The sequence below is a fragment of the Haplochromis burtoni genome, unplaced genomic scaffold (assembly GCF_018398535.1).
Source record: "Haplochromis burtoni strain Fernald_Lab_line unplaced genomic scaffold, NCSU_Asbu1 Contig_12, whole genome shotgun sequence".
Taxonomy (NCBI): Eukaryota; Metazoa; Chordata; class Actinopteri; order Cichliformes; family Cichlidae; genus Haplochromis; species Haplochromis burtoni.
In genome coordinates, this window is record NW_024582373.1 from 3,114,914 (window position 1) to 3,142,523 (window position 27,610).

Below are 27,610 nucleotides of genomic sequence, written 5' to 3' on the forward strand. Positions count from 1 at the left end.
TTAACATTAACATTATGATAGTCGTTTGAAAGTACCATCATCACAGGGTTATGCAGTTATTATATTAGTCCACATGTAAAAAACATCAAGGTATAAACCAGACTTGGCACATTGTGTTAATGCAAACTGTTAAACTTACATATTACCTCACATCTAAAATACACAGATGTATTTACATATATTCCCTCACCTACTCATGCCAGTAATCATGACTTTCTCTTGGACATTCACTTTATTCCCCCAAGCCCAAGGTTTGACACAGACAAGCATTTAATTCCAGTTTTGGACTGATAACTGTCCATGGTTTGTCAAGGCAGCGCGATCATTTTGATGTGGTGTGACTGGTTGTCCTGATGCTCCTTGTTGGGAGCAGGCACAGTCCATTTACACCACTGATGTTACATTGAGGAGCTCTAAGGATACTGCCAGTGCTGCTTGCTGGCTCTCTAGTAGATGACTGTGCTTGCTCTGAAATCTGCTCAATTTAAAGACTGTCAGAGGGTCATCCACTCGTTCTCTCTTCTAGGACCAGTGCAAGATAAATGCCACAAAGTGCATCCATCCATCAATCCATTCATTTTCTTAAGCGCTTGTACAATACAGGGTCCTGGGGGGAGGGGAGCCTATCTTAGCTGTTATAGAGCAAAAGGTAGGGTACATCATAGCCAGGTCACCAGTATATCCCAGGGCAGCTATTCATGCTCACATTCACACCTACGGCCAATTACCAGTTAGCCTAACATGCATGTCTTTGGGTGTGGGAGGAAACCAGGAAGGAACTCCACACAGAAAGTCCCCAGTCAGCTGGTGGGTTCAGACCCTCAGCCTTCTCGATGTGCAGCAACAACGCTAATCACTGCACCACTGTGCCACCCAGTTATAAATATAACATGTGAAAAGGACAATCCCATAATGTTAGCATGACTAAATGTAATTTAGCCAGCATGCAATCAGGCACCATTACCGTTTCAGCATCCTTACATAGCATGTGTCTTTATTGTGACAGCCACGTGACAACGGATAAGCATTCGGGATGTTGAGTCTATTCTTTGCAGACTCCTCCTGTGTGTTGCCGAAGGCCCTGTGTCTGCATCTGACAGGGAGGTCCTAAGTTTATGTGGCGTGGCACCGGGGTAGACACACACCATTACTCCAAAGCCCCAGGTTCACGCATGAACATCACACACAGCCCTCATCCTGCCTCCCTCACTGATGGCCTCCTGGCTTGCCAAAGAGAGGGGCTGTCCTGCTTTTCTAGCCTCATTGGTTCTGGAGGGTCTCCATCAATTAAATCTGATAGACTTTCAACTCCAGTGAACCCAGCACACGAGCAATTCAGGAAAGCAGGAGGGCAACTCCAACTTGAGAAACTAACCAAACACTCTTTCACGTGAATGCAGAGAGACATGTCATCGCCAGTGAGAAGACAGCAACGACTGGCAGAAGAAGGGACTACATTTGGCCTCGCAAAGTAAATCAGAAGCTACAAATGCAAAGCTTCCTCTGTGCTCGCAAATAGTATGAATTGTTATTTAGTATGCTGACAGCTATTTTTTCAAATGAACTGCACTGCCTGGGGGCAAGACAAGTTGGTATTCAGTTCACAGAGTCTCAGATCAAAGGGAATGCACAGATCATGTTTGCTTCTTTTTCACCTATTTGCTCCTGTGTCGTGTTTCTCAGCGTGTGTGTGTTTGCAATAATCGGCTGCCAGATAAAAGTGGCATGTTTGATTTGTGTTAACGGAGTTAGGAAGTCATGTTTATGAAAAATTGTTCTAACTCGCAAGTGTTACAATTCAGTGTAGATACTTACAACTAGTTATCTAGTTAGTTTACTTAAAAACGGATGATTTTTTAAGTAAAGTTGTCTAATATCTTAAAGCAATTAAGATTATTAGATGTTTAGTAATCAGTTACAACTATCAATTATTCCAATGGAATAATATGTGGTGCCATGTTAAAATTTGATTAATACCATAAAGTAAGCATATTATATCTGCTCATGTTGACAGTCTTTAATTTTTTCTTTAAAGTTATAATCTGTAAAATGTCACCACTAGATGTCAGTAAAGTGCAGATTAAATTCTGCTTTCTTGCTTCTCCCAAATCAGGCGCGTAATTCTAATTATGGTGGCGGCTGTAGGACAAACAACACTGCAGTGACTGTATAGGACCACAGGTGTCACTATGCCTGGTGTCCACATCTTATTACCCTGGAGGAGGTTGTAAAACTTTATGAAAGGGGTACAATTCAGTGAAGCTAATTTCACTGAAGTGAGTTTTTTAAGGTATTCTAAGCTTTCCTGTTGATAAGAGGCCACTGTCGGACGTTGTTGGACTTGGATAATATTCTCACTTTGTATGAGAGTTCATTCACTAAGCAGCAAACTGTTTATCAGAGTAAAACAGTGATTTTGGAGACACTGAAGTCTAACATTAGGTGGAATAATATTATTTATTGCTGTTTAGCCAACTTGTTGTCAGCTGTCAAGTGAGAGGATCATATGTCTATGTATGATGAAAACATACATGTACGAATTTTAAATGGTCATGTATACCTTGAAAGAGCAGCGGCCAGTCTCTAGACACATAGTTAAAACGGAACTAGGCAGAACGACTTAATTTAAGTTAATTTAACCTAAGTTAATCTTGGCCACTATATCCAAGATGGAAGTACAAAGTGGTGCCTGCTTAGATATGTATGTTTTACGGATTAATTCAAAGTTTATGAGAATGCATCAGTTTGTTTAAAGATGTAATTACACCCTGATCAATGGATATTTATGAGTACGCATTTTTTTTCTGTTGAACAACCTCAAAATTACTTATTGTACCTTTAAGCTATTACAGCAATGAGTTCATTTTCTAATAAATAGTTAAATAAGACATCCAGCAATTAATGTGTTTACCTTATCCCTGCAAATATGCAAAAAATTACAATATCAATAATACATTTAAAAGAAAAGGAAAAAAAGGATTGTCAGTGAACCCAAGTCTGTGATATCTTATTTTTCTGAGCTGCCATAAAGCTCCACTGTTTAAAAACACACAAATGAACTGCACTGCTACACTGGCTGACATGTTCTTTCATTATCATGAATATGCACACAGTGGTTTACTGTGAGTCACATATATCATCCTGATGCTGTAAATACCCTCTAGTGCATCCCATGTATATTAATCTGCAGCTGAAAATTATGGTGCCCAAAAGAGCTCAACGCAATGCAACTGAGAAAAACAAAAAAAACAAGCAACCATGCAAATGGGGAAGTTACAAGCCTGAATTGAGCACCTTTTGTTCATTTTTGTGTGATTTATTTATTTTTATTTTTTTAAACGATTTAAAGTGCTAGCCTTGCAACCTGTTAGGGATCTGAACTGAATAAATGGAAGAAAATGAATGGATGGTCTTTTTTATGCTATAAGCTGGAGAGCATTGAGCACTTATCCCCAAATTAGCATCTATCACTTGAATTAAAAGTTAAGATAATGTTGCCTTTCTTTCTTTCTTTCTTTCTTTCTTTCTTCCTTCCTTCCTGACAGTTCTGAGAGACCCTGTTGAAACTGAAACATAGAACATCATGTCATAGAACAATATTGGTCTATATTTTAAGATGCATGAAAGATTAACAATTTAGTAGGTGGAAGTAGTCTAATCATAGAAACAACAATAATAGCAATGGCAACAAATGAGATCATGGTGGAGATACAGCAGTATTTCATTAGTTTTTGTTGCTCAGGCTTTTTAGCTAAGAAAAGTAAAGTGAGTGAACAGAACAATAGAAATGAATGCACACTGAAATCCAACAGAGCTGACATAAAGAACGCATTTGTAAAAATTTGACTTTTCTTAGAAGCCAATGTGAGTTTGAAATTATGGGAAATACTGACACGCAAATTGGTGTTAATGAACCATAAACTCATGCCACTTTATTTATGCTTGACTGGGCCCTAAAAATCTAAATATATGCATGTTTCTGCAGTTCCATGCATGATTCTTTTCGTGCTTCTTTAGATATTATCACTGTATTAATGAACGCTCTGTGGTTCTGTATGGAGCTTAACCTGTATTTGGTTCAACAGTTGGGAATATCTTCACTGACGTAGTGAGGAGACATGAGGAGTGATGGGTTATTCATGTGTAAACAAACATGGCATGTTTGCCCAGGGGCAATCGTTTGGAAGAAATGTCATTCTGAATTCCGGCGACTGCAGATGACACATGCATTCTCCTGGCAGTGGCAGACCACAGCTACGTTTTAGTGCACATATATTTAGAGTGATCCCTGTCATTCGGAGCTGCATGTGGGAGAGTGAAGAAAGTGGTTGCTCTGCCAGAAACGAGTGAGGCAGGAGGCTAAACCAGGTGCTTACCAACATCCCACCAAAGCCATTTCTTGACTGTTTTGATTCACATGAAGAGGCCTGTTTGCCCCCGGTGAGCTGAGGCAGGAGAGAAGAGAGCTAGTGCAAGGCGATCAAAGAGCCATCGATCGGGTTTGATGCCGGTGGAGCCCAGCGGAGCAGAGCCTCCTTCTTCTCAAACCCTTCTAAAAGGCTGAAGATGAAGCCACAGTTCTCCTGAGCAGTTTTTTTGTACGTTTACTTGGTTTTATTCCATTTCCCATGTTAAGCTTTCATGCCTCACATGTCCCCGAAATGTTTTGACTGCACCTTTTGTATTAATTAATTCTGAGCCTTAATATGCTCCTTTTGTAGCAGCTGTGGTTAAAGAAGTAGAGAGTGGAAGCAGATTTGGGGGTTTAACCCTTTATTTTACAAGGATCCTTATAAAATAGACTCCATTACCTAAACCTGGCAGGTTTTAGCAACACCTTCCTCCATTTAACTGCATCTCAGTAAGTCCTTAACTTCACATCAGCTTTTGTTGCCACTTGTATGAAACTTGTTCCTCCACTCATTCCTCCACTTTTCACAGCCTGTCCAAGCTGATTGACTGCTGAAGCCTCTCTTGGGAAACTTAAATTGTCGTTCTGCAGCTTTTGAACCATAGCAACTCTACAGCGAAAAGAGGCAGGCTTTCTTTCGCAGGTATGAATCCGTCTATGCTGCTTGTTTCGTGCTCACATGCACATCCTGCATTTGGCACTAATCTTGGCCCATGATAGGGGTTGAAAGAAATTATTCGTTATTTCCTAAATCTTCTCAGTGAATTATTGTGAAGTGGGATCTTATTTAATTTTTCTCACATTTACACTTTTCTGTTTTTTGACAGGCTGTAAATAATTATATCCTATGTTCAAATCATCAAACTGTTTTTTCCTCTATTTTTGATACAGAACAAACTTCACAGCATGTTTTGACTGTGTTTTGATTTATTCATTTCTTTAAGAAATCAGTGCAAATTTGAGCTGGAAAGTTTTCAAAGAAGTGACCTCAGAGCTTCTTCAAATAATTGTATTAACATTTATACAGTTGTTCTCTGTGTGGATTTTTTCCTGCATTGTGTCAACCTTATTGTTTATCTTCTGATCTGAATTATGTCTGCCTTATTCAATATGACATCCTAATAGCACTAAAAGTTATCCTGTATCTACTGATAACACTGTTTTCTATCATATACCCCCTTATGATGCTCCTCTGACGTTTGGCCAGTGATCTGCTTTTTGCATTCTTTGATAAAGATTAAATGTAGGGATGATATAGTGTGACAGGAAAACACAGCCTCTCATAGTTCAGTACACTTCAAATGGAAAGATATGTTATCAAAGACAGAAGCAGATCTCTTATGAAAAGAGCTCATCTTACTCCCGTGAGCATATATTCAGTCTCTCTGTTTTCAGAACAGTCCTATGTATTGTATGTATTAGTAGTTGCGCTGCATATATTATGATAAAGCACCAATAAAGCTGACAAAATAATAATACAGTTATCCAAAAAAAATTGACGTATTCATTAAACTGTTGCTTAGGCTAAATTCTGTCTGTTTAATTAGGTGAGTCACAGCAGACAGATCTTAATGGACCTTCCCCACCCCACTCCAACCCAAACTCCAACTCTGTTTTGTTTCAAAGGTGATCTGTACTTCAGTGGCTATGAAAAGCAGCTTGATGGGAAAGTTTGGATTTTTACTCAGAATTTGAATGTTTTAGAACTCAAATAAACTTCATAAAATGTTAGTTAGATCAAATATTTTGTGTGTAAAGGGCACGCTGACCAAACTTTAAGCACCCACGAAAGTAGCTGGGCCTTTTGTCAGATTCTATAAAAGCAGCTGAGAAAGCTGTTCAGAAAATGGTTCTAAGACCTTCACATGTACATGTGTACCTTTGTGATATTAAATGTTAGGATGCTTTGACATTTTGTAGTCTTTTAAAAAACTTGGATGGTTTAAGTAGCTATACTTGTCCTGTAGATGTAAAGCAGGAGCCCCCATCTTTAAATTTTTGGGGGAGGTTGAAGTTGAAATCTCAGATTTTGATGTTCAGAATCTTTTTTTAATATTTCTTTTTTTTTTTGTAGCAACTTAATATGAAGTTAACATAGTAAAAAAGACACTTCACTAAAGATTACAGAGAGTAATGCAACAAATCAAATGAATTGTTCAATGTTTAAGAATTTCATGTGTCTAAAATCAATTACTAATCTCTGTCATGAACACTTGATAGTTCCTTCAGAAATTAACAGCATTTTGCACAGTTAGTGATCACCATTTTTTTTGGTCATCATTAATAGTTATATTATGTTCAGCTCTAATTTTCATATTAAGTGTTGTGTATTAAATTAGGCACTTGTCAAATACACTTTTACATTAAGATTTTAGATAAATATTTTATGGACGTGTCATTAACCATCACAATGACAGCCCAAAATGCTAGGCTAAATTGTGAATTAAAAAAATGTTGACTCTAATTGTCTTCTGATGCAAACTGTGGATAAGCTTCTTATGACAGTCAGTGCAGAGCAGTACGCTTGGTTAAGCCAAGCACTCCACCTGTTTTGTTTGGCATATATCCTTTTCAGCACTACACAGTTACACGTTGCTGCATGTGGGTAAATGGAGATTGGACAGGATTCGCATTTATGTATGTGGGGCTTAGAAAGACATTCCACAATATTCTTTGCTACGTTTCATTGCAAAATATCCATTACTGCGTGGATGTGAATCTGTGCCCTGACAGATATGAATGGCAACAGTTACACAAAACACTTCAAAAGTGCACTGTCACTGTTTGCCATTTGGTAGGAGTTCAAGTTTGGGATTTTGTGGTGTGCTAAGTTGGTGGATGGGTGGGTTGGATCTTGGAAGCAGATGACAAGAAAGGAAGTCTGAGAGCTTCCTACCAGCAGAACCCCCCCCCCCCAGCTAACACCAGGGCTTCCAGTGCCTTAAACAAAGTCCATTCTGGACACGACTGAACATATAAACTCCAAATCTCCAAAATCAAATTGTTTAACTTAACTTTAAGATACCCGATGGCCTGATGCACTAGAAAAAGTGACACAATTCCTAAGAAACATATCGATGAGGCACATATGCATGTTTTTTTATTTTTATTATTATTATTTTTATGTTTAATATATTTGTCACCTAGCTTGATGAAACAGCTGATGGCAGGAAGTTTAGCGTTTGTTTCATCTTCAAATGTCATGTATTAATTCTGCATGACCAAGCAAGTTGTAAAAACAAACTGTGTGCACACATAGAATTGTATTTAAATAGGAACAAGAACCAGGAACATCTTTTTTTCTTCATAATATAGATACAAAGCGCATAATGAAATGCAGCGGTAGGAAAAGCGATGGGGAAAACGCATGCACATGGGGGAAAACATGTGCACGCTTGCACACCTCATTGCTATTCCGCAGCGTGCCATGAATAAAAGAATTTGCTTTGACAAATACAATGAATGTGAATGAATGAAATAGTTGAAGACACTAAGCCATAAACATATCCATGTTTCTCACGTTCCTATCAAAGAAGAAATCCCTTGTTACTGTAAAAATTTAAATCTACGCTTCATGGCAGGAATGCCTAGGCCCATTGCATCAAGCATCTATTCAGTTTGAGACACAAAGACAGGAGCAGTGGGATGTTGTCAAAACGCCACATAAGCTCTTAGAGAACATACAGAGCATGGGGTAACAGTGTTAGTTCAGAAAACACTCACGGAAGCAGTTTATTGATACATTTTCTTAGTGCTGACAAATGACCAGTCATGGCACAAGAGCATGTCAGACACTATAAAACAAGCCCAGTAACTGCACTCGCAGCCTTCATGCAATGAGCTCGTGGTGTTTGTTTATTCGTTGTTCTGATGTTTCATTAATGCAAGTGATGAAAATATAAATGATGTAAAGCTGCGAAAGGAAAGAAAAATTCCTTAGAGCTCAAACAAAAGGGAAGAGGGATTTTTTTTTCCACTGAAAGGCAAACAGCGCTGCGCTGTTAGACTTTACACCGCTGTTCAAATACGATTTATTATTTATTGCTCCTGTAATCTCAAAGCGCAATCCAAAATGAAAAAGAAAGCGCATTTGTGACCAGTGTCACTTCACTTGCATATCTTATTCATTAAATAGCTTTTTGTTTTGCTCATCAGTGAGAAGACAGTGGGTCATTTGGGCTTTTAATTCACAAAACCTTTTGTAATGCTCGGTGCTTATGAGAATAAAGCATGTGCTCTTTATACCATACACAACCCTACAATAAATGCCCTGCACAGTGTTTCCTCAAGCACCACTCACATGATTTTATATGACAGCGCACATATTTTCCAGTTTTCTATGCTGTATAAAGTGAAAGCAAACAGAACATATGATTCGCAAATTACATGTATTTGTAGCTTTAGTGCAATTTTCTTTAACCATATTTATTCACTGAGTTTCCAGCAAAGTCCAGACTTGGTCAAAAAGAGAGAGCGATCACACAGAATTGGAATTATTTAAACAATAACAATAAAACATCTGTTGTATGTAGGTCAGTTACTGGTTTGTTGATGGATGTAAGTGAAGTGTGAGCAGATATCAAAGGAAAAAGCTAAACCAAGAGTTATATGGTGAGGGTGACAGAAAGCAAGACAGAAAGAGGAGTTGGCATAAATAACCTGATAAAGAGCATTGGTTAACATTGCCGATCCCTACCTGCAGGAAAGAGTGGAGACAACAGGAAGAGCACTGACCCTGTCAGAGGCTTTTAACAAGCCTAGCTCAGTCTCTATCCTGTGTTTTGGGCATCTGCATTACATTTATGGTATATCTGTCCTGCAGGTGTTGTGGATATCCTACATGCTTAGTGAGACAAATGAGTGCATTGCCAAGTTGCAGCTCAGTCTGTGTGTACAGGATTGCCCTGCAGTTGCTTTGATGTCACTGACACATGGCTCTGTTCAGCTGTGATTAAATTAGCATATCAGAAACTTTCCTTAGGGTCTTGGAGAGCTCAATAAATCTTTTCTGGGTGTATTTAACAATTCTGTTATTGATTCTGGGCTTTACTGAGTGCAATTGCACAAGTAGATAAACTGAGTAAAGCCAGACTGCTCCTTATTACTAATTATACCTTTTTGGCTAATACTTGCATACATGGAAGACTTTATATAACTAAAATATATCCGAGTCTATTCTTGTGCTAAATAAGACATTATTTAAAATGTTGAAAATCAGGACGCTTTTGGGTAAATTAAAGACATTATGGATTTCTCCTATATCTTTGTTTTTTTACTGTTGTTGGTTAAATACTTTAGCAGCTTTGGACTTTCGACACATCGAGAAACCTTCACTCAGATGAGATTTGCAGGTAAAGTACAATGCATCAGCCAGTGGTGTTTAACAAGGAAGCAGAACAATAAACCAGCACCAGTTTTGTTTCATGCTTGTTTTTTTATACTGGTTTTACTGCTTGTTTCATTAATTTATTAATGTAGCCTAACTGCCTGGTGTTGCAGTCCAAATTTATCACAATAACAGATGCACTTGGGGATCTGCGGGTCGTGGTGGAGAGCCTAAACCACCGCAATGCCTAAACCACTTGTCAACATCTTCACGGTTAATGCCTGCAGTTCTTGCTGCAGAGAGGGTTTCGGGAGTCTTCACACTGAGGTCAGAGTTTCTGTTCATAAATTTTTTAACCGGTAGAACCCAGCTGCTCCGTTCACATCAAAAAACATTCATTTGGTATTAATATATAATTAAATGACAGCTTCTGGATTTTTTTCTTTTATTCTGGAAGGGGTGGGGATTAAAAGAAAGCCTCTTTGAATATGCCAGAAAATAAGTATGCCACATTGCTTATGCCGAGTTATCTCACACCTGTGAAACAAATTGTTTCATGTAAAGGTCATTTGTAGAGACATTCTAATAAAATGTTTGGCTGCAAGCCCAAGATTAAAAAAAAAACATTTGTCTTGGTCCCATTATGACAGATGCACCAAATTACCTGTCTTCACCTTTGTGTATTGGAATCTTGTATGTACATATTTATATATAGGTACAGGGTAGGCTCATATGCATGTATGATTAAAATAATCAATTTTACTGAGATTTTATGGTATTTAAACACTTATGCAAACAGTACAATATGATGGATGATATCAAGCGGTAGTCCCCAAGTGGGGACTATGCTAAATAACTAAATGCTACTAGTCTGGCCTTGACTAAGGTGTACAAACACTTGAATAATCTAGCTTCCACTGGCATCACTAGTGGATGTTACACTAGTCATGTAATGATATTTCTGACAAAGTTGACTGCAGCTATCAGAACACCGACAGTCGACCTGGTAGACTTGGCCATGTATTAACACAAGATAACAAGCCACCTGGTTAAAGGTCTTAGGCATCGTTAAACGTGTCTGGCATTTCTAAAGTAATTTTTAACCTACAGTTTTATATTGCTTTTGTCAGGTTATTTATTACATAATGGTATGAATGATGGTTGGGGGGTGGCTGTGAATCTTGGACCAGAGCCCCAATAGACTCTAGAATCACCACTGGTGGAAACCTTAGGAGAATAATTATGTGTCTATTAAAAACGAAATAAATAAAAAGTAGAGGAACTGGGGAGAAAATTCTTAAAATTCTTAAATGTTAAAATATTTCACAATACCAGATTTGGCCTTGAAGAACTTGTCAGAATTAAACAGCAATTTATCTTCGACAAGCTGCTTTCATGTCAGCATCACCTCTGTTATCATCCAGTAATTTAATTCTGCTTATCTGTCTGTTTTGGTTGCATTTAGATCCTCTGTTGAATAGCAAGATAAAACTTTAAAGACGGGGATGTTTTTGTCTTGTGTTACATCCTCTGGAGTCGCTTTGCATTCCTCTGACATCAGCAGGCTATTATAAAGAAATGAAACTCCTCGGTCACAGAGTATAGTTGACAGAGTGAGACCAGCTCCCTTCATCTTTCAGCGTCAAATTGATTTCAGTGATTAATTTCTGACTATTTAGCCGTCAAACAAATTAGTGTTACTTAGTAAAAGGTAATGTGTCCGTGTGTCTTATTAATCTTCCCCCACTCATTTTGTCTGATGCCCTTTCATTAAACAAAAATAAAAAATGATCATAAGAGCTTTAAATATATAAACATAACATCATTTAATTTACTAAATTAACAATAAATAGATAATAAATATATGATATGTAAATAATATATTTACAACTCCATTCAAATCTGCAATACTGCAGAGGCTGAAATTTCTGGTACTATTTTTTTCTTGTTTAACCTGAAATCGTGTCTGTGTGTACACTCCAGCCGTTTTCTGTATGGCTGTAGCTTGCTATTCAAAGATGGAAGAAAAAGCAAATTGTGCACGTGCAAGCTGGAAAGATGTTGTTTTGTATGCCCTCCATGAGGGTGCCCTGTTCACCAAAGTATTTTTCAGCTATAAGATGCAATCTGCTTCCCTTTCAACAAGTGCAAAGACGACTTGTTCATTGGCTGAGGACATGCGGAGGGCACCGTGCCACATGGCTTACAGTCGGCTACGTGAAGAGTGTCAGACCACTGTTACCAACCTTGGAGGAGGCAGCTGTCTCCCAGTCACTCAGGGAACAAAAGTTCCTTCCAGATGTTCTGGCGCTTCGAGCTCGGTCTGAATTATAAAATCTGAATATGAATAGGGAAATGAACTGTAAGCTGGTTAATTTCAATAATTGTCACTTGCAGTTTGAAGTATTTGCTTTCAGATCTAAATTGCTGCATAAAAAAAAAACCTCTGTCAGCCACTCCACGTAAGCTCAATAAATTCATTTTTATGCACTTTAGATTCATGCTATGCTCACGCTGATCTCTATTTATTTTGATTAAAGTGTCACATCACATAGTATCATAATAGCAGACAGCATATTTAATACATTTTACAGCCACTACACACATGCAGAGGACAGGATACCTGCAGTATGTGAACACTGAGACTAATATAAGAAATGAAATTGGTCAAGTCAAAGGTAGATGATGAGATCAAATTTCATCAAAGGTGTCATCATGGTCAAATAATTAAACAGAAGTTAAAGAACAGTACTTAGCCACTTAACTGATCTATGACTCATTCAAGCATAAAAAGGCACCTAACCAGTGTTATGTTCAAACATAACAGACAACTTAGCAAAGAACCAGTTTTAAATAGCATCTTTAGCCACTTTGTTACAAGCAGCATGCCTTAAAAACACATCATTTGTCTTGATGAATTGCTACATCTATTTTCTTTTACCTATCAAAATATAAAGACATGGCTTCAGACTTTTGCAAAGTCCTATGTACATTAAACAAATTTTGCTCTTGGAGACCAATCTATTTTCTTTTTCTAAGCAAGGGGATGACAGCTATTAATATTAAATTGACATATGCTGCTGCGGTCTGTGGCGGGTTTTTTACTATTATTTTTTATTTACTTGCATTACTACTCTCCCCCCATAATGCCTTTGACAGCCTCCAGTATGGTCACAAACTACAGCACATGGCATCCAGCCATAGGTTATCTGTGTGGGTTGGAGTTGTAAGAGAGATTGCACAAACAAGCTATAACAGAGCAAGAGAGCAAGACTGTTTGCAGTAGGAAGTGCAACTGGGCTTGGAAATCAAGCAGAAAATGAAAAATAGCGTATGATTTACTGGTTTGGCTAATGAAGGAATCTTCTGGACATTTGAGCCAATTGTTTTGACAATTACATACATTCTTCTCTTTCATCCTCAAACAGATCATAGAGCACATTTATTTTCATATTCACTTCACACCCACTTTAAAATACACTCTGCAAACGTTTACCTACTTTGGCTCAAAAAAAATCTAGTGACCCACAACAAAACAGATCCATAAGCGACAGTTTATGGTGCTCTACAGTAAATGTTATCAGGCAAGACCTGCACCTTTGGAGGATGCTACAGTTTCAGTGCATTATACATTAATCTGTATGTTTGTATAATGATGGGTGAATCATGAACTAAAAGTATCTGCCCAGCAGGTCATCTGTCAAGGTTCCTGACAGTACCAGCTGGCCCGTTCTGGCTGCCAGGGGCACAGGCAGGTTAGAGGGTGGGCCTCCCACAATCATGGTTCTCCTTTCTATATCAGGGGCTGGAAACACAGCCAAGCCTCAAGTTGTGGTGAGCCTTCCTCCAGAACAACAGCATAACGGATCCAAAAAAACAACAGAAGGAAAGGAGGAGCAGATTGCCCACGCAGCCATTCATGTCCAGCACATTATTGCAGGTTCTGAGTTCAAACTGGGTCAAGGATGAAATATCAGAATCACTGGGCATACAAGATCAAAGGTGTGCGCAAGTGTGCGTGTGTGCATATTAGCCAGTAATGGTATTTTGTGGGAAGTAAAAATGATAAAAGTGTGAGATGATAAAAAATAAATAAATAAATAAATCAAAGCCTCCTGGATATTACTCGCAGGCAGAAGATGAGCGCGTTTATGGGTTTTGTCTGATTGGTTATCTGTGGCTCTGCCCTTAACTATTTCCTGCTGTCAGCATGTGTGAGACAACAGGGCTATTTGCTGATATATCAGTGTCAGTATTTATAACAGCTAAATTATGAAAAATTCTCATTTTTTCAAAAAGTTAAGTTAAAAGATGTGAAAAACACCCTTCGACCCCTGTTTTATAGTATATATACTTGTTTGTTTACTCAAAGTTGCCATAGTTTATCTCATCTCCTTAATGTTTAGAAGGTTTTTCTCTGTTTCAGGATTATTACGGGTCCAAAATGGGCAAAAAGTGGTAAGCAGTCACGTGTCTGCAAAACCTCTATAGCTCTGATTGCTAAGCACAAGATACAAAAATCACTGACACTGATATGTTTTCTTTTTCCTGCCGCATTTGGCTTGGCTTTCTTTTGTTTATGCTAAGCTAATCTACGAGCTCTTTTGTTGTTCACGCTGCTATTATGCCTCACATCAGTCTTGGAGGGCAATTTTAAACTATTAACTAAGTGTCTACGCTAACTCAAATTCAATAAATACATGTACGCACATTCATCAGTGTAGCAGGGCTTGCAGCGAATAAAATTACTTAGAAAGTGGAAATGTGTGCACCGCAGAATCTATTCTGTTTTGCAGCAATACCAGAAAATATTCCTTTCCTCAATTCAGGAATTAAATCTCATTGTAGTCAGCCAGCCAAGCTAAAACCCCATAAAGTCAAAATTACATCTTAAAAGTAACAGCCACAGCCAAATCCTGCACTTTGAAGGAGGGTATGATTAAGCATGTCCAAAAGTAAGGCTCTAATTTTCCTACAAAATTACCCGCTGTGAGACACTTTCGGAAAGATTTAAGGCCTGGCAATTAACTTTGGTGATGTAACACAGTCTTCATTAGCTTTAGTATCGGAGGATTTTCTCAATAGATACTTTTAAGAAATGGAATAATCATGTCAAGCACTTTCTAAGTAAAATCAAGTGAAACGAGTGAAATCGGTGAGACGGTGAGGGAGGCTGGAGTTTATTTTGGCAGCATATCTGTGCATCCCACCGGCACCGAGGGTGAGAAGCCAAGCAGTTGGCAGTGAGGCTAGCCCAGGTAAAAACTGGGGTTGCATCATTAATTTATCCCAGTTTACATTGTGGCAGATAGTTCAAAACTTGCTTCTTTCTTTTTTTTTTCTTTTTTTTTCTTTTTTTTTGGATCTCCTATATGTGTCTTTTCTCTTCCCTCTGGCCCTGACCAGCTTGGCCTTTTGGTCACTGGAGGCAGGTGGAGTAGCAGGTCAGAGTAAGAAGAGAAAACGGCATAGATCCTGCCAGTCACAAAGGGCCCAGAAGACTGAGTGGCCAGGCCCTGCAGGACAAAGTGGCAGATGGCTGCCTCAGGATAATGACCAGGTGACATCTGCAGAGTGAACAAGCCATCAGGCTAACAGACTCACCTTGACCCACCAGGGAAGCCAAGCTGGCCGTTCTCCTCCTCCTCCTCCTCCTGTAATTCCCTCAGGTTACACCCACAGCCCGAAAAGTATAACACAAGTTTATTGATTTACCAAGTTTCACAAGTCCCCCAAAAAAGAGGTGTGAGAATGTCCTGGGAAAAAAAAAACATTAACAGATTTTACGTGGGTGTTTGAAGTGAATTTTCTTTTATTCTCTGGAGAGACTGGACTGTGAGTAAATTAGCCTCTGAATCACTTTTTTTCGCAGTGTTATTCTAACCCAGAGTCCTTAAACACCAGATTATTGTCAGCTAAACCAGGCTACATGCAAAATAAAACTGCTGTTTTCCCCTCTATTTTGCTTACAGTGTTGCTACTGACAAGTGATTTTTTTAAAAGGCAAAGCTTGCCTTGTCTAAAGACGAAGACATTGACTACGTGATGCTGTGCACAAAGGTCATCTTTTGACAGCGCTGAGATCGTGAGAAGGTCAGATTCTCTGTGCCATTTAGAAAAGAGGCAGTGTGATACCAACCTGCCAATATAATTCCAGCACGTCTTTTTCATCTCAGCGTTAACACCATACATTGTTTACTGAATAGTTTACTGTGGCTGCATGACTGCTGGCAAACTGAGGTTTGGAATAAAGTTGGGAAAAACTTTTGAAGGGGCTGAAAAAGGAAGGCGCGTGCTCTTGAATGAAAATGAACTGAAAATAGCACCGCGGCTCCAACAGTTGTGTACACAGAGCAGGGGGGGGGAAAAACCTGGAAGACATAGTTTTTGTGTTTTCATATTCAAGTGACAGGAACTTTAGAAGAAAGCCAAAACATTTAAAAGCATTTGGAGAAGACGATGAATAACTTGTAAACACTACAAGACTCCGAGAGTGCCCTTTCGCAACAGCGAATACACCAAAATTAATAGGATAACAATTGTACATGATCACATGCGTTATGGAAATTCTTGACTCTCCACTTCTCATTTGGCAGAATAGAAATGTCAGTTTAGGATCAGATAGTGAGCCAGTTAATTTGCAGGGGTAGTAGATGGAAAGACTATGAGCATTAAGTGTAGTGGAGGAAAATGCTCTGCATACTAAGTGCAATAATTACTTGATGCCTGTATCATTTGGAAAATGCATAACATTAAGTGTGGCTAGCGTTCTCTTAACTAAAGAGTAAGAAAGAGGAATGTCTGCGTATTACTTGAAGTAAATGGTAAATGGCCTGTATTTATATAGCGCTTTACTAGTCCCTAAGGACCCCAAAGCACTTTACATATCCAGTCATCCACCCATTCACACACACATTCACACACTGGTGATGGCAAGCTACATTGTAACCACAGCCACCCTGGGGCGCACTGACAGAGGCGAGTGGCCTCATGTGCTCAATATTACATACGGACGTTTTTTTAACCAAGGACCAAGTATGCAAACTTGCTGCTGAAATATAAATATCTATTACTTTTGGAGCCTTTTTTCAGGACCTTGTTATCTTATATAAGTGTAAAGCTACCGTTCCAAATCTTTGCATTAAATTGCTGCCTTTGCTTGTTTTCGCTTAGTTCACTTAGTTGCCTGAGCCAAGCCAGTAGACTGTAGTGAACTCATACATAATATGGAAGAAGCCATCATCTCTCACATATCTCAGCCAATTAAACCTATCTGCAGTCCAAATTGGTGCCAATGAAATCTTGTGACTGCATTCAAATGATGATGGATTGTGTGGCGTTTGCTTGAATCAATTACACAAGAGCCGGGTGAATATAAATGACTTGGTGAATGCAGCGCGTACTGTACTTCGGCGGGGGATAAAGAACTGTGTTAGGAAAGCAATGTATTTATTTGCTCTGTAAATAGCTTATGTGGGTTGCTGTGGACTGTTAAAGTGATCTTTCCCAGATATGCTAATATAGAGGAATCAATAAAGTATACAGAATCTGCCATCCAGTATTTCACAAGTGTTATTTGCTTGGAGCCAACAAAGTTTTGTCAGCATGTGTGTTAAGAATATTTTAATAAATGCTGTTTAAAGTCATAGCTGTGATTCCTCTTGTTAAGCATATGCTCACTTACTAATACTGCGCTCATTGTACATTATTCCTAGCAGCTGATGTGCTGATATTGATCAAATAGCCATGTAATCTGTTTCTGCTCTCCATCCAGTCAGTCGAGAGCTCTGTTCCACACCTCTCCGTTTTTGTGCTGTTCCCTGTCAAACTCTGAAGAGACACCAAATGACTTTCACTCTCAAAGTCTTCCTAGCTTCACTAAGCTCTTCTAGCTTATGCGCACTGCTTAGGATGCATTTTCAAGCAGCTAACCCACTTTCTGCTCTTGCTTGTAGACAAAAGGGACACTTCTGGGGTTTCACTGACTTTTGTATTCAAGTGTGGCATTGCGAGACTCTTTCGAACAGCTTAAAGTCTCAGACAATGAAGTATTATAATGGTATTAACATAAAAATCCATGGTCACCTTTTGAGAATGGCCATGGTGCATAGGGTGTTTTAGTTATGATGAAGCCGCTTCTGGAGATTTCCGCCAGCCGGGGAGAAAGAAAAGCCCGTAAATACAAAATATAACGTCAAAATAAAGAACAAAGCCCAAGTTTATATTCTCGTAAGGACTGGGTCAGTCCAGTAACACAAATATGCATCCTGTCATTATTGGTTTATACTGCATGCATTTCAATCCTGGGCTCTTTCCCTTTTCTCATGTAGGATTTGATCCTCCGTCTCAGACAAATAAGCAAGGACCAGCTCTGTCAGTATCTGGATCCCATCCAGACCCATCCAAACAAAAATACTCTCTCATTACCTTCTCTGCAGGGAGGTGCAGAGCGGCACTCTGATCCACTGGCATGCTTAAATCCATCTCTTTCATGTGTCACTGACTTGTTGTTTTGCCTCTCCAGAATTTGAGTAGTAACCCCTTACAAGATTCCTTCAGCCTATTACACAGTGTTTTAGTTTGATGGAAGCACAACAGGTGAATGAGTGACAGGTGTGTCCATGCAGATTTGACAGAATTAGGAGAGTTTCCTCAATCATCAGCTTTAGGGTAAATATCAAGAGTTCTGACGCTACAATCCTGACACCGGTAAACAGGCCTGCCAGTTTACTGAAGAGTCTTCAAACTGATAATTTGAACTGACAGTGTTTATCATCATTTAAAAATTCTCCACAAAATCCAAAGAAACGATATTGATTAATGAATACCACAATCAATACTAAACATACCACAGCTATCAGTATCTGTAAGGAAATCAGACTCTGAAAGGGAAGTGCTTTTAAAGCATTAAATATATTGCATAAGCTGGCTGATAAATCAACTCTGCTCCCCTCTGTTTTAGGGGAGGAGCTTATAAAAACATGGTAAAACAGAGAGCAAAGCACATGAAAAATAAAACTGCCCAAACAGCAGGGGTGTAAGCTCTGTCTGGTCAAATTCTACCAAATTATCAACAGCAATTCTTAACTTAGTAAGGATTAAAACACTAAACTACACTACCAATAACACAGGATAAATCCATGGTTTCTGGTAAAGAAAGACCAGACTCTCTGTAAAACAGTATAGTGTTTATCATTAATATTTATTTAGTGCTTTCTAAGTCAGAGCTAATTTAAAGAAGTCATCATGTTGGTTGCAGACTTACAGGTAGCAGTAGACATACCACAGCTATACGTCGTGACTTATGATCTAAAAACTGTCCCAACTTTCATATTAAAGGCTTGAGGCTTTGAGTGTGAACACATCAGAATTGGCATATTTCAATATATTTGGTGTAATAATTGTTTTATAAGAGTATCTGTCGGGCAACGCAGCTACACCGAGACCAAATTGGATGTGAAGTTTCTTCTATGATCCAAATGGAAAAATTTTTATCGTGATGGGATTTGTGGAATTTATCGCTCGGGTCATAAGATGTGTCTGCATTTCCCTCAATCGTTCTCGTAACGTTGATAGCAGTTGATAGAAATCATCTAAACATGGACAGGTGCACGCTGGTCTGTAGACACATGTTGCTAGGAAACATCGTGTTACAAATAAGGACATGATTGTGTGTGACTTCATTTCACCATTTCAGTTAAGAAAAAAAGACTCCATGGCAGCACTCGCTGCACTAACTTACAAAGAAATTCAACATGTGCGCTTTACGCAAATCAATACTGAATTTCATTAGGAAAATCAAGCAAATGTGCCAGTATTGATTTGATTCCTGACATATTCTATGTATATTTTTAGGTGACAGCTCAGGAGATATCTTAATCTTTGCTCGAGACCTTCAAATGCCAAGATTCATTTCTCTCTGCTCCCTTTGGAATGATGTTATTATGGTTCGAGAGATGACAGTTGTATCAATTATGCAAAAGGTGAGGGTGTAAGGAAGGGATCTATGCAAATCGTGTTCACCCCACAGACGACAGTGAAATAAATGAAAATGCTCATTTCAAAGTGGGGAGTTCAGTTAAGTTCCCATCAGTCAGGCTCCTGCAAAGTCTGTTAGTGTTGACTATCAAGGAAGAAATGGTGAAGAAGACTCTCTATATGTATCTATGAAGGCAGGCTCATAAATATTTCCATACGGATACTGTATGGACACAGGAGGCTTATACTCATATACAGTTGAGAGTATAAGCTCTATATATACAAGCAGAGGAAAGTGGTTTCAGAAGCTGGATGATCCACTGGCATGTTTTTCTTGCATGTATCCTTCCCTGTTCCTCTATATCCTAATCCTCTCCCTCTTTGTCTGGAAATCTCTGTTATAATCTGGTCCCTTTCTCCTGGCTCACACACTGCGCATTCTCACATCAACAGCTCCACCAACAGGTGAAAACATGCCAGTCTCAAATGAACACTGTCCAAGTCGATGTGCATTTACAGGCAGACTCTGAATTGCAGCAGCCACACATTTTCAGGGTCTATGTTTTAAATTTCCTGTGAACTGTGACATTTTTTAGGGGCTGATCAAGTGGAGGAAGACTATTTATAATCGTTCAACACGCAGCAATGCCGACTCAACAGCGTCAGAGGATTATGGGACAATGCACTTTGGGACAGAGCTGCTTCAGTCATTGCTTCCATAAGTGAACTGAAATGCTATATGCGGAAGGCTCGGTAAATGAGCTTCTCGACATTTGACTCTTCAGTGGGTATCTCCATACTGGCTTTCATCTTCAGTCCTGCATAGAGCCGCAATTAAAAATAATTGAGACCTTACAAACGCAAATTAAATGTCCCAAATCTTCCACCGGGAGGCAGCAGTGAGACAAAGTGAGTTTATCTTGTGGTGATCTGTGATCTCTCACAACACAGGCAAATTTGAAGGACAGGGTGACATATTTAAAATATTACTGCGCAACATGCGGATGCTTTTATTCTCAGCTTGTAAATGAGGTGCACTGGGCATGTCCACATCATAACCTTGGAAATATATCTACAGTGCTGCAAAAAAGTATATTTGCTCCCTTCTTTTGCGCATTTGCCATACTTACATATATCGAACTATCAATCTAATATTAGACATTCCAAGTAAATACAAAGTGCAGTTTTTACGTAATGACCTACAAACCTACTGGCCTTATGTGGATGACCCCTTCTTACATCTGAATTAACTGTAACCACATTTTTTTAGAAAGCTGATTTCACCTGCCACGCTGAAGCCTGATTACTGCCAGACCTAATGGACCACAAAATCACTTCAGTACAACCTGTCTGACAAACTAAAGCAGGCTAAAAGATCTGAAAAAGCAACACAACATCCCACGATCTAAAGAAACATCTAGAGGTTTACACTGGGCCAGGTAGGTTTGGATAGCTTTTTCCCTTAAAATGAAAATCAACATTTAAAAACAGAATTTTGTGTTTACTCTGATTATCTTTGTCCAATATCAAAAGTAGTTTGATGATCTGGAACATGTAAGTGTGACAAATATTCCTCAAAAAAGGGAAAGAAATCAGGAAGAACACGAATACTTTTTCACCACATCGTAGGTATACATCATCCATGCTAATGGTTAATAAAAATACTTGCATGAAGCCACTTCATCTTCTTGTGAAAGACCAGATTCAGATCATATGTTTTACTGTTCATAAATGCCTTATCATCCATTTATATTATTTTTGATTTAAGGTTCAGCAAAATAATCATGTGATTACTACAAAACTGCAAAGTATTGGTGATAATTTGTAATCTTCAATAAAATTACAAATAAAATGTATTTGGGCTCATGCTACGCCGCATAACGTTATCTTTTGCAATGACTATGTAGTCACCTTGTTTCACGTCAAGTGGAAGATTAAGTTACACTACCTCACTAATGAGAAGAGTTTAGAGACATTATTGCAATTGTTATAGCCTGGTTACAAATGTTTGGCATTAAACTTGACTTGACTTTCATTTTAGTGTGCATAATAGACTGGGATATGGAAATATTTTATCAGGGCTTAATTATATTTGAAGTTTTGTTATGGTCTTGGGATAGAAAGTGGGATCATAAAAAACCAAAAGCCTAATATAACTGTTGAGTAGCATTTTATAATATCAATATAATATATAAAAGAATGTAATTTCAATGTACCTAAAATTACATTGTAATTATGTTTACCTAAAAATTCTTCCCTGGTGATATGCTACAAGATGGAAGTAACAGTTAAGGTTTTTGCAAGAGTGAAAAAGTAATTATAGTCCAAGTAATTTTAAGCAGTGAATAGTTTCTGGGTATTTTACATGCAAAGTTACACAAATTATATTGTAAGTACTCTTAAGTAATACATAAGAAGTACATAACTGTGTAATTTGAAGTAGTGTGAAACTTCAGGTATTTTAGTCTAAAGAATAGTGTTTTCCTACTGTAAGCACGCAGTATTTACATTTACTTGTGAACTATTTAAAGCTGATTACAGTATTATTTGTGTCTCCTTTCCTGTAAAATATCAATAATAATAATAATAATAATAATAATAATAATAATAATAATAAACTGTTGGATTGTTGCTCTATATTATAAAGTGCTACTCGCTGTTGAATAAGAAAGAGAAATGAACATCTCTGCTGTCATTTGGATCTAGCTGTGTGCCCATGCCAAGTATCGCAGCCAGGTGGCGCTGCTTCTTTTTCAGCCCAAAGCGCAGCCGGAACACGACGTGGCAGTTTACTTCCTGTGTATTTTTTTTTAACCGTATTGACATCCGTCTTTCACGGTCGTGTTATATCTTAGGTCTGTTAAATAGACTTCCTCAACCTTTGTAGCAGCTTTTAATCCATTTTCTCCGTACATGAAGAGCGGGCTGTAGGAGCTCAGCAGCCGGGGAAGGAGAGATGATGGCGGGGCTGCTGTTGGCGTTAGTCGGGGGGCTGCTGGAGGTCTGCAGCGGCGTTTCAGCCAACAGAGGAGGCTATCCCTCATTCACAGACGAAATCCCTTTCAAAATCACCTGGCCTGGCGCTGAATTTACGCTGGTATGTCTCCTCTTTTAGTGTCACTAAAGAAACTCATCTGCCCTAACGGGATCAGGAGACGTAAATGTCACTTTGTTTTAGACTTCTTTCTCTTTCTGTCACACAAGACCTGAGTTGAAGTAACAGATGTTTATCTCCCGCCCGCAGCCAACTTCAGGTGCACTTTACAGTGAGGAAGACTTTGTCATCTTGACCACAACAGAGAAGGAGAAGTACAAATGTCTCCTCCCTTCACTGACGGCTGGAGAGGAGGTGAGCACTCCTAACACTTTCTGGGAATGGCACAGCTGTTTATCTAAAGAGTTATGAGAGCTTGCCACTGAACTAGTTTGCACTAGCAGAGCTAGGCACGGAGCAATTTTGTGTTGTTTCTGCACAGGTGATTATAACCTGCCTGCAGATGTGAGGAAAAAAGATAAATTGTGATACAGTTGCGTTAAAAAGTGTGAGTCATTCCACAGAATTCTTCAGGACCTGAAGTTGTTTGATCAATGTGATATGTCCAAACTGTTACATACAACATGTGAACAGCATTGTTTGCTAATAGGTTTTTTTTTATATTTATCTGTAGTAAATTATCATAAAACAGGCAAAACATCCGAGGTGCGAGAGCTTGCTCCTGTTACTCTGCGTCATTGTTGTCACGTTGGTGCAAACGACAAAAACTGTGACATATCCTGTGTTACCGATTCTCACTGCTGCCTATGGGAAAGTTTGTCCTGAACGAAAAGAACTCACTGTGGTACTTACTCAATAATAAGGGCTCAAAAAATCTTGAAGGGGGAAAAAAGGCAATAAAAAGTGCAGCTTGTCCACCGACCCCTTTGTATCTGGAGAGCCTGTGACGCAGAAAATCTTCATGGTGTGAAGACAAAATTTTGCGTGGTTTCATTAAACATACTAAAAGCATTGTGCCAAAAAAAATCATCTGATTCTAAGAGATTATGTGGAAAGCACTGACTGTTTTATCTTTTTATATTCGAAACCAGAGACTATGTAACTGTGCCGTGACACAGCAACCCTCATAGAAGAAGCACTATAGAGCTGTGTTAAGCGATAAAAGGTTGCTGAAATATTTGTCTGTAATTCTGCCTTGAATGAAGACCAATACAACCTAATAGGAGGGTATGATAAAACATCAGTTACAAAATGCTAAATAAGCCTTTAATAAAGGTTTCAGTTTCCCTCCTTTCCTAGAGTTAAAAAAAAAAGCATGTGTTATCTCTTGTCTCTCATCACTCTTGTTGCATTTGTTTGGTGCTGCAGGATGATGAAAAGGAGTACGGCGGGCCCAGTCCAGGTGAACTGCTCGAGTCGCTATTCAAACGAAGCAGCTGCTCCTACAGGGTGAGACTTTTCTGTTTTCATCTCATATTCCTCCACACAGAGACTGAAACTGCATGCAGTTTAAAGTCACAGTCACACTATAGTAGCAGAGCATGACAAAAATCATGTTGTTTGAGTGTATTGCTGAGCATATATTTATACCAATGTAGATTGAGTCATACTGGACGTACGAAGTATGCCATGGAAAACATGTAAGGCAGTACCATGAAGAGAAGGAGACTTCTCAGGTCAGTGCTTTGAGTTATTTGAAATATTTTTAGACTGGAATGGAAAATGTGCACTCGTTACGGTTCGCTAAGCTTGCATGTTTCCACAGAAGATCAGTGTACAAGAGTACTTCTTGGGAAATATGGCTCAAAAGAGCCAATCAACAGAGACAGGTAAGTTTCTATATATATGTATATCTTACACTGCTTTTTTTTTTTTTTTAAATTGAACGTTAATCATATTTGGCCTTTCTTTTTTTTTCAGATCAAGCTGAGAAGACAGACAGCGTCAAACCGTCCGAAACCAAAGCAAGTATTCTACTGAGTAACCAAGCAAATCTGCCAGTCTAGTTTTTCAGTCTCATATATCTTTCCTGTTGCCTTCCCCTTTTTCTAACGTCAGGTGCCCACTAAGAACATTGAAGGTCAGCTGACTCCCTACTACTCAGTGGAGATGGGAAACGGGACTCCGTGTTTGCTGAAACAGGACCAGCCTCGTTCCACAGCCGTGCTGTACGTCTGCCATCCGGAGGCCAAGCACGAGATCTTGTCTGTCGCTGAGGTCACCACCTGCGAATATGAGGTGGTGGTGCTGACGCCTCTGCTTTGTGCACACCCAAAATACAGGTAAGATCTGTTAAGATGGTTACACTTTAATAGAGCGCGACACCTGTATTTAGTTTGTTTGTTAGTTTGTCTTATTATATTTAAGACGGTGGCCCTGAGAGGTCAAACTCACTGCAAATTAAGAAAGCACCAGCAAATAGAAAAATGCTTTAATAGCACACAAAACACAAAAGAAGAGCTGTTTTGTTATAGCCTTTTATTTGCTGCTGATGGATCCGCATGTTTTAAATATCATGCAAAATTCTTGCAACAGATGCTGTTTTGATGCAACGTCCCCCGGGATTTGTTTCTCCTCTCGGTCTTTAACTGCAGATGTTTAGCAGTTTAGGTGACTGTGTTAACTATGGGGGCACTGAGCTGTTTAGTTAAAGCCTGTTTTTGGCTGCTGTAAAACAGTAAGGTGTAGCTTGTCGTTTAAAGCAGACTGCAATGATTTGCAGATCATTTTAACCTTATATTTAACTGAAAGTTGTATAAAGACAACATTTTAAAGGAAAAACTCAAACTGAGACTTTTTATTTTTCATATATTTCCCAATAAATACTTTAAAATCCACCTGCTCACGTCACTTGTTCGCAGGTTCAAATCCTCCCCGGTGAACGCCATCTTCTGCCAGGCTCTGGCGGGCTCCCCTCTGCGGCCTCAGCGGCTCGCCCAGTTGGACAAAGAACAAGAGGAGCAGCTTAAACCACCTTTCGGTGCCACATCTGAGCCCAGAGAGGTAAGACGTGCAAAGGTAAACGGTGATCACCTGAGCACACGAAACGTGGCTTATTTACATTTGTGGTATATCATAGGAGGAGACGTCAGCAGTGAGAGAAGAAGCCTTCACCTCCACCCACAAACCCATGACCGTCGGAGGGCAGTCTCAGGTCACTGTTGGTACCACGCACATCTCTCGCTTGACAGACGAACAGCTAATTAAGGAGTTCCTGAGTGGCTCGTACTGTCTGCACGGGGTGAGGCGCGTTTATGTGTTGGAAGCTGAGCACTGATACATAACCTGCTCAGGGAACACTAATCATCTTAACATGTGCGTTTCAGGGTGTAGGATGGTGGAAATATGAATTCTGTTACGGAAGGCACGTCCATCAGTACCATGAGGTAAGCGAGTGAATTCAAACTTGGAAAAAGTAAATAATCAAATGCACTTCTAGTACCTTTTTAGATTGTACGCTGGCTATAAAGCAGTAAGCGAGAGTATTTTCTGTAACAGCCAGATTATCTTTTCTTTGTGTTGTAGGATAAAGAGCAAGGGAAGAACATTGTAGTGGTGGGGAACTGGAATGCAGATGAACACCTCGACTGGGCCAAGAAGAACGTCGCCCGATCCCTCCAGCTCAGAGAGGACGGAGTGCAGAAAGTCAAGTAGGCCTTTCAGATTTTTGAACACTAATCGCTGTAAACGGGATACAAAAATATCCACCCACTACTTTTTCTTTTCCCCTTTACTCCACAATAGGTTGGTTTCCCACTTCTATGGTCACGGTGATGTGTGTGACCTGACAGGGAAGCCCAGACAGGTCATCGTCAAGCTCAAGTGAGTGAACAGTTACCTAGAACTAGGGGATGAAGAGTGGAGCACATCAGCCCGAGTCCACGGATGAGTAAGACTAAGTTGTCAGTGTTTCCCATTTTGATTCACTCATATCATTTCTCTTCTCTCTGTCAGATGTAAGGAGTCTGAGTCTCCCCATGCTGTCACTGTCTATATGCTGGAGCCTCAGACTTGTCAGTATGTCCTTGGGGTAAGTTTATGTTTCACTCCAGAGTGGCAAAAAAAAGAAAACAGTAGAATTTGCTTAGTAACATTATGAATCTTATGTGAAGGTTTAGTCCTTTGTAAAACACATTTATATCAGTTTTACGGATAAATATAAAGAAGAAACTGCAGATTGTTTAACTGCATGGATAAATTTGATGTACATGAGCCAATCTTGGTGTTATTTTGTTCCCTTTATGCCTTTTCTCTGTGACAAGTTAAAATATATAACTTTTGGTTTCTTTAATTAGGAATTATTATAAACATGCCTAGATATTTGCAAATATTTGCAGTACTTCCTGTAGATTTGACAAAGGAAATGACACTGATCTAAACACTGATTTAATTATCTAACTATACTGGCGTTGTGCAGGCATATCATCCTAAATGAAAGGCACCATATTGAAGATGGCTTTTTTTTTTTCTGTAGGTTGAGTCACCGGTCATATGCAGGATTCTTGACACTGCTGATGAATATGGGCTTCTGTCACTCTCCAGTTAAACTGGCGGAGTTTTACTGGAACAGCAGCGGTGCACGGAGGACATAAAGAACGAGGACACTTAGTAAGCAAGATGCCCTTAAGACTGCGCTACAAGCCAAAACTGAGAAACTCAATCCTGAGGCTGGACCTCATGTAGCCCAGGGAGAACAGGCCCCGCCCACACTCCCATGACCTGTGCGATGGGTGACGCTACATCAGCCCGACTCTAACTTAAATCAAATTCAGGCAGTGGAGTTATTGCTTGAACTTCATATCTATGCTTCACTTTGTGATGATTGATTGCAAGAAAAGGAGTGACGAATCATCAGGGGAATTAACAATATTCATAGTGTGTGTGTGTGTGTGTGTGTGTG

The 27,610-nt window shown here is 39.2% G+C and overlaps 1 protein-coding gene across 2 annotated transcripts; it reads left to right on the forward strand.

Annotated features, from left to right (window-relative positions):
- Positions 1 to 22,501: 22,501 nt before the first annotated feature.
- On the forward strand, positions 22,502 to 27,601 carry erlec1 (endoplasmic reticulum lectin 1). Of its 2 annotated transcripts, none has more exons than XM_005915450.3 (14): positions 22,502 to 22,812; positions 22,960 to 23,064; positions 24,079 to 24,159; positions 24,309 to 24,386; positions 24,476 to 24,539; positions 24,631 to 24,674; positions 24,769 to 24,992; positions 25,572 to 25,713; positions 25,790 to 25,951; positions 26,037 to 26,096; positions 26,236 to 26,360; positions 26,455 to 26,532; positions 26,665 to 26,740; positions 27,185 to 27,601. In XM_005915450.3, exons 1-14 carry the CDS (start codon positions 22,672 to 22,674, stop codon positions 27,254 to 27,256), a joined length of 1,452 nt encoding a protein of 483 aa, XP_005915512.1. In that variant the 5' UTR covers positions 22,502 to 22,671; the 3' UTR covers positions 27,257 to 27,601. The 2 variants fall into 2 exon arrangements, with proteins under 2 accessions (XP_005915512.1, XP_005915513.1); XM_005915451.3 differs by having other exon boundaries at positions 24,479 to 24,539.
- The last annotated feature ends 9 nt before the right edge of the window (positions 27,602 to 27,610 follow it).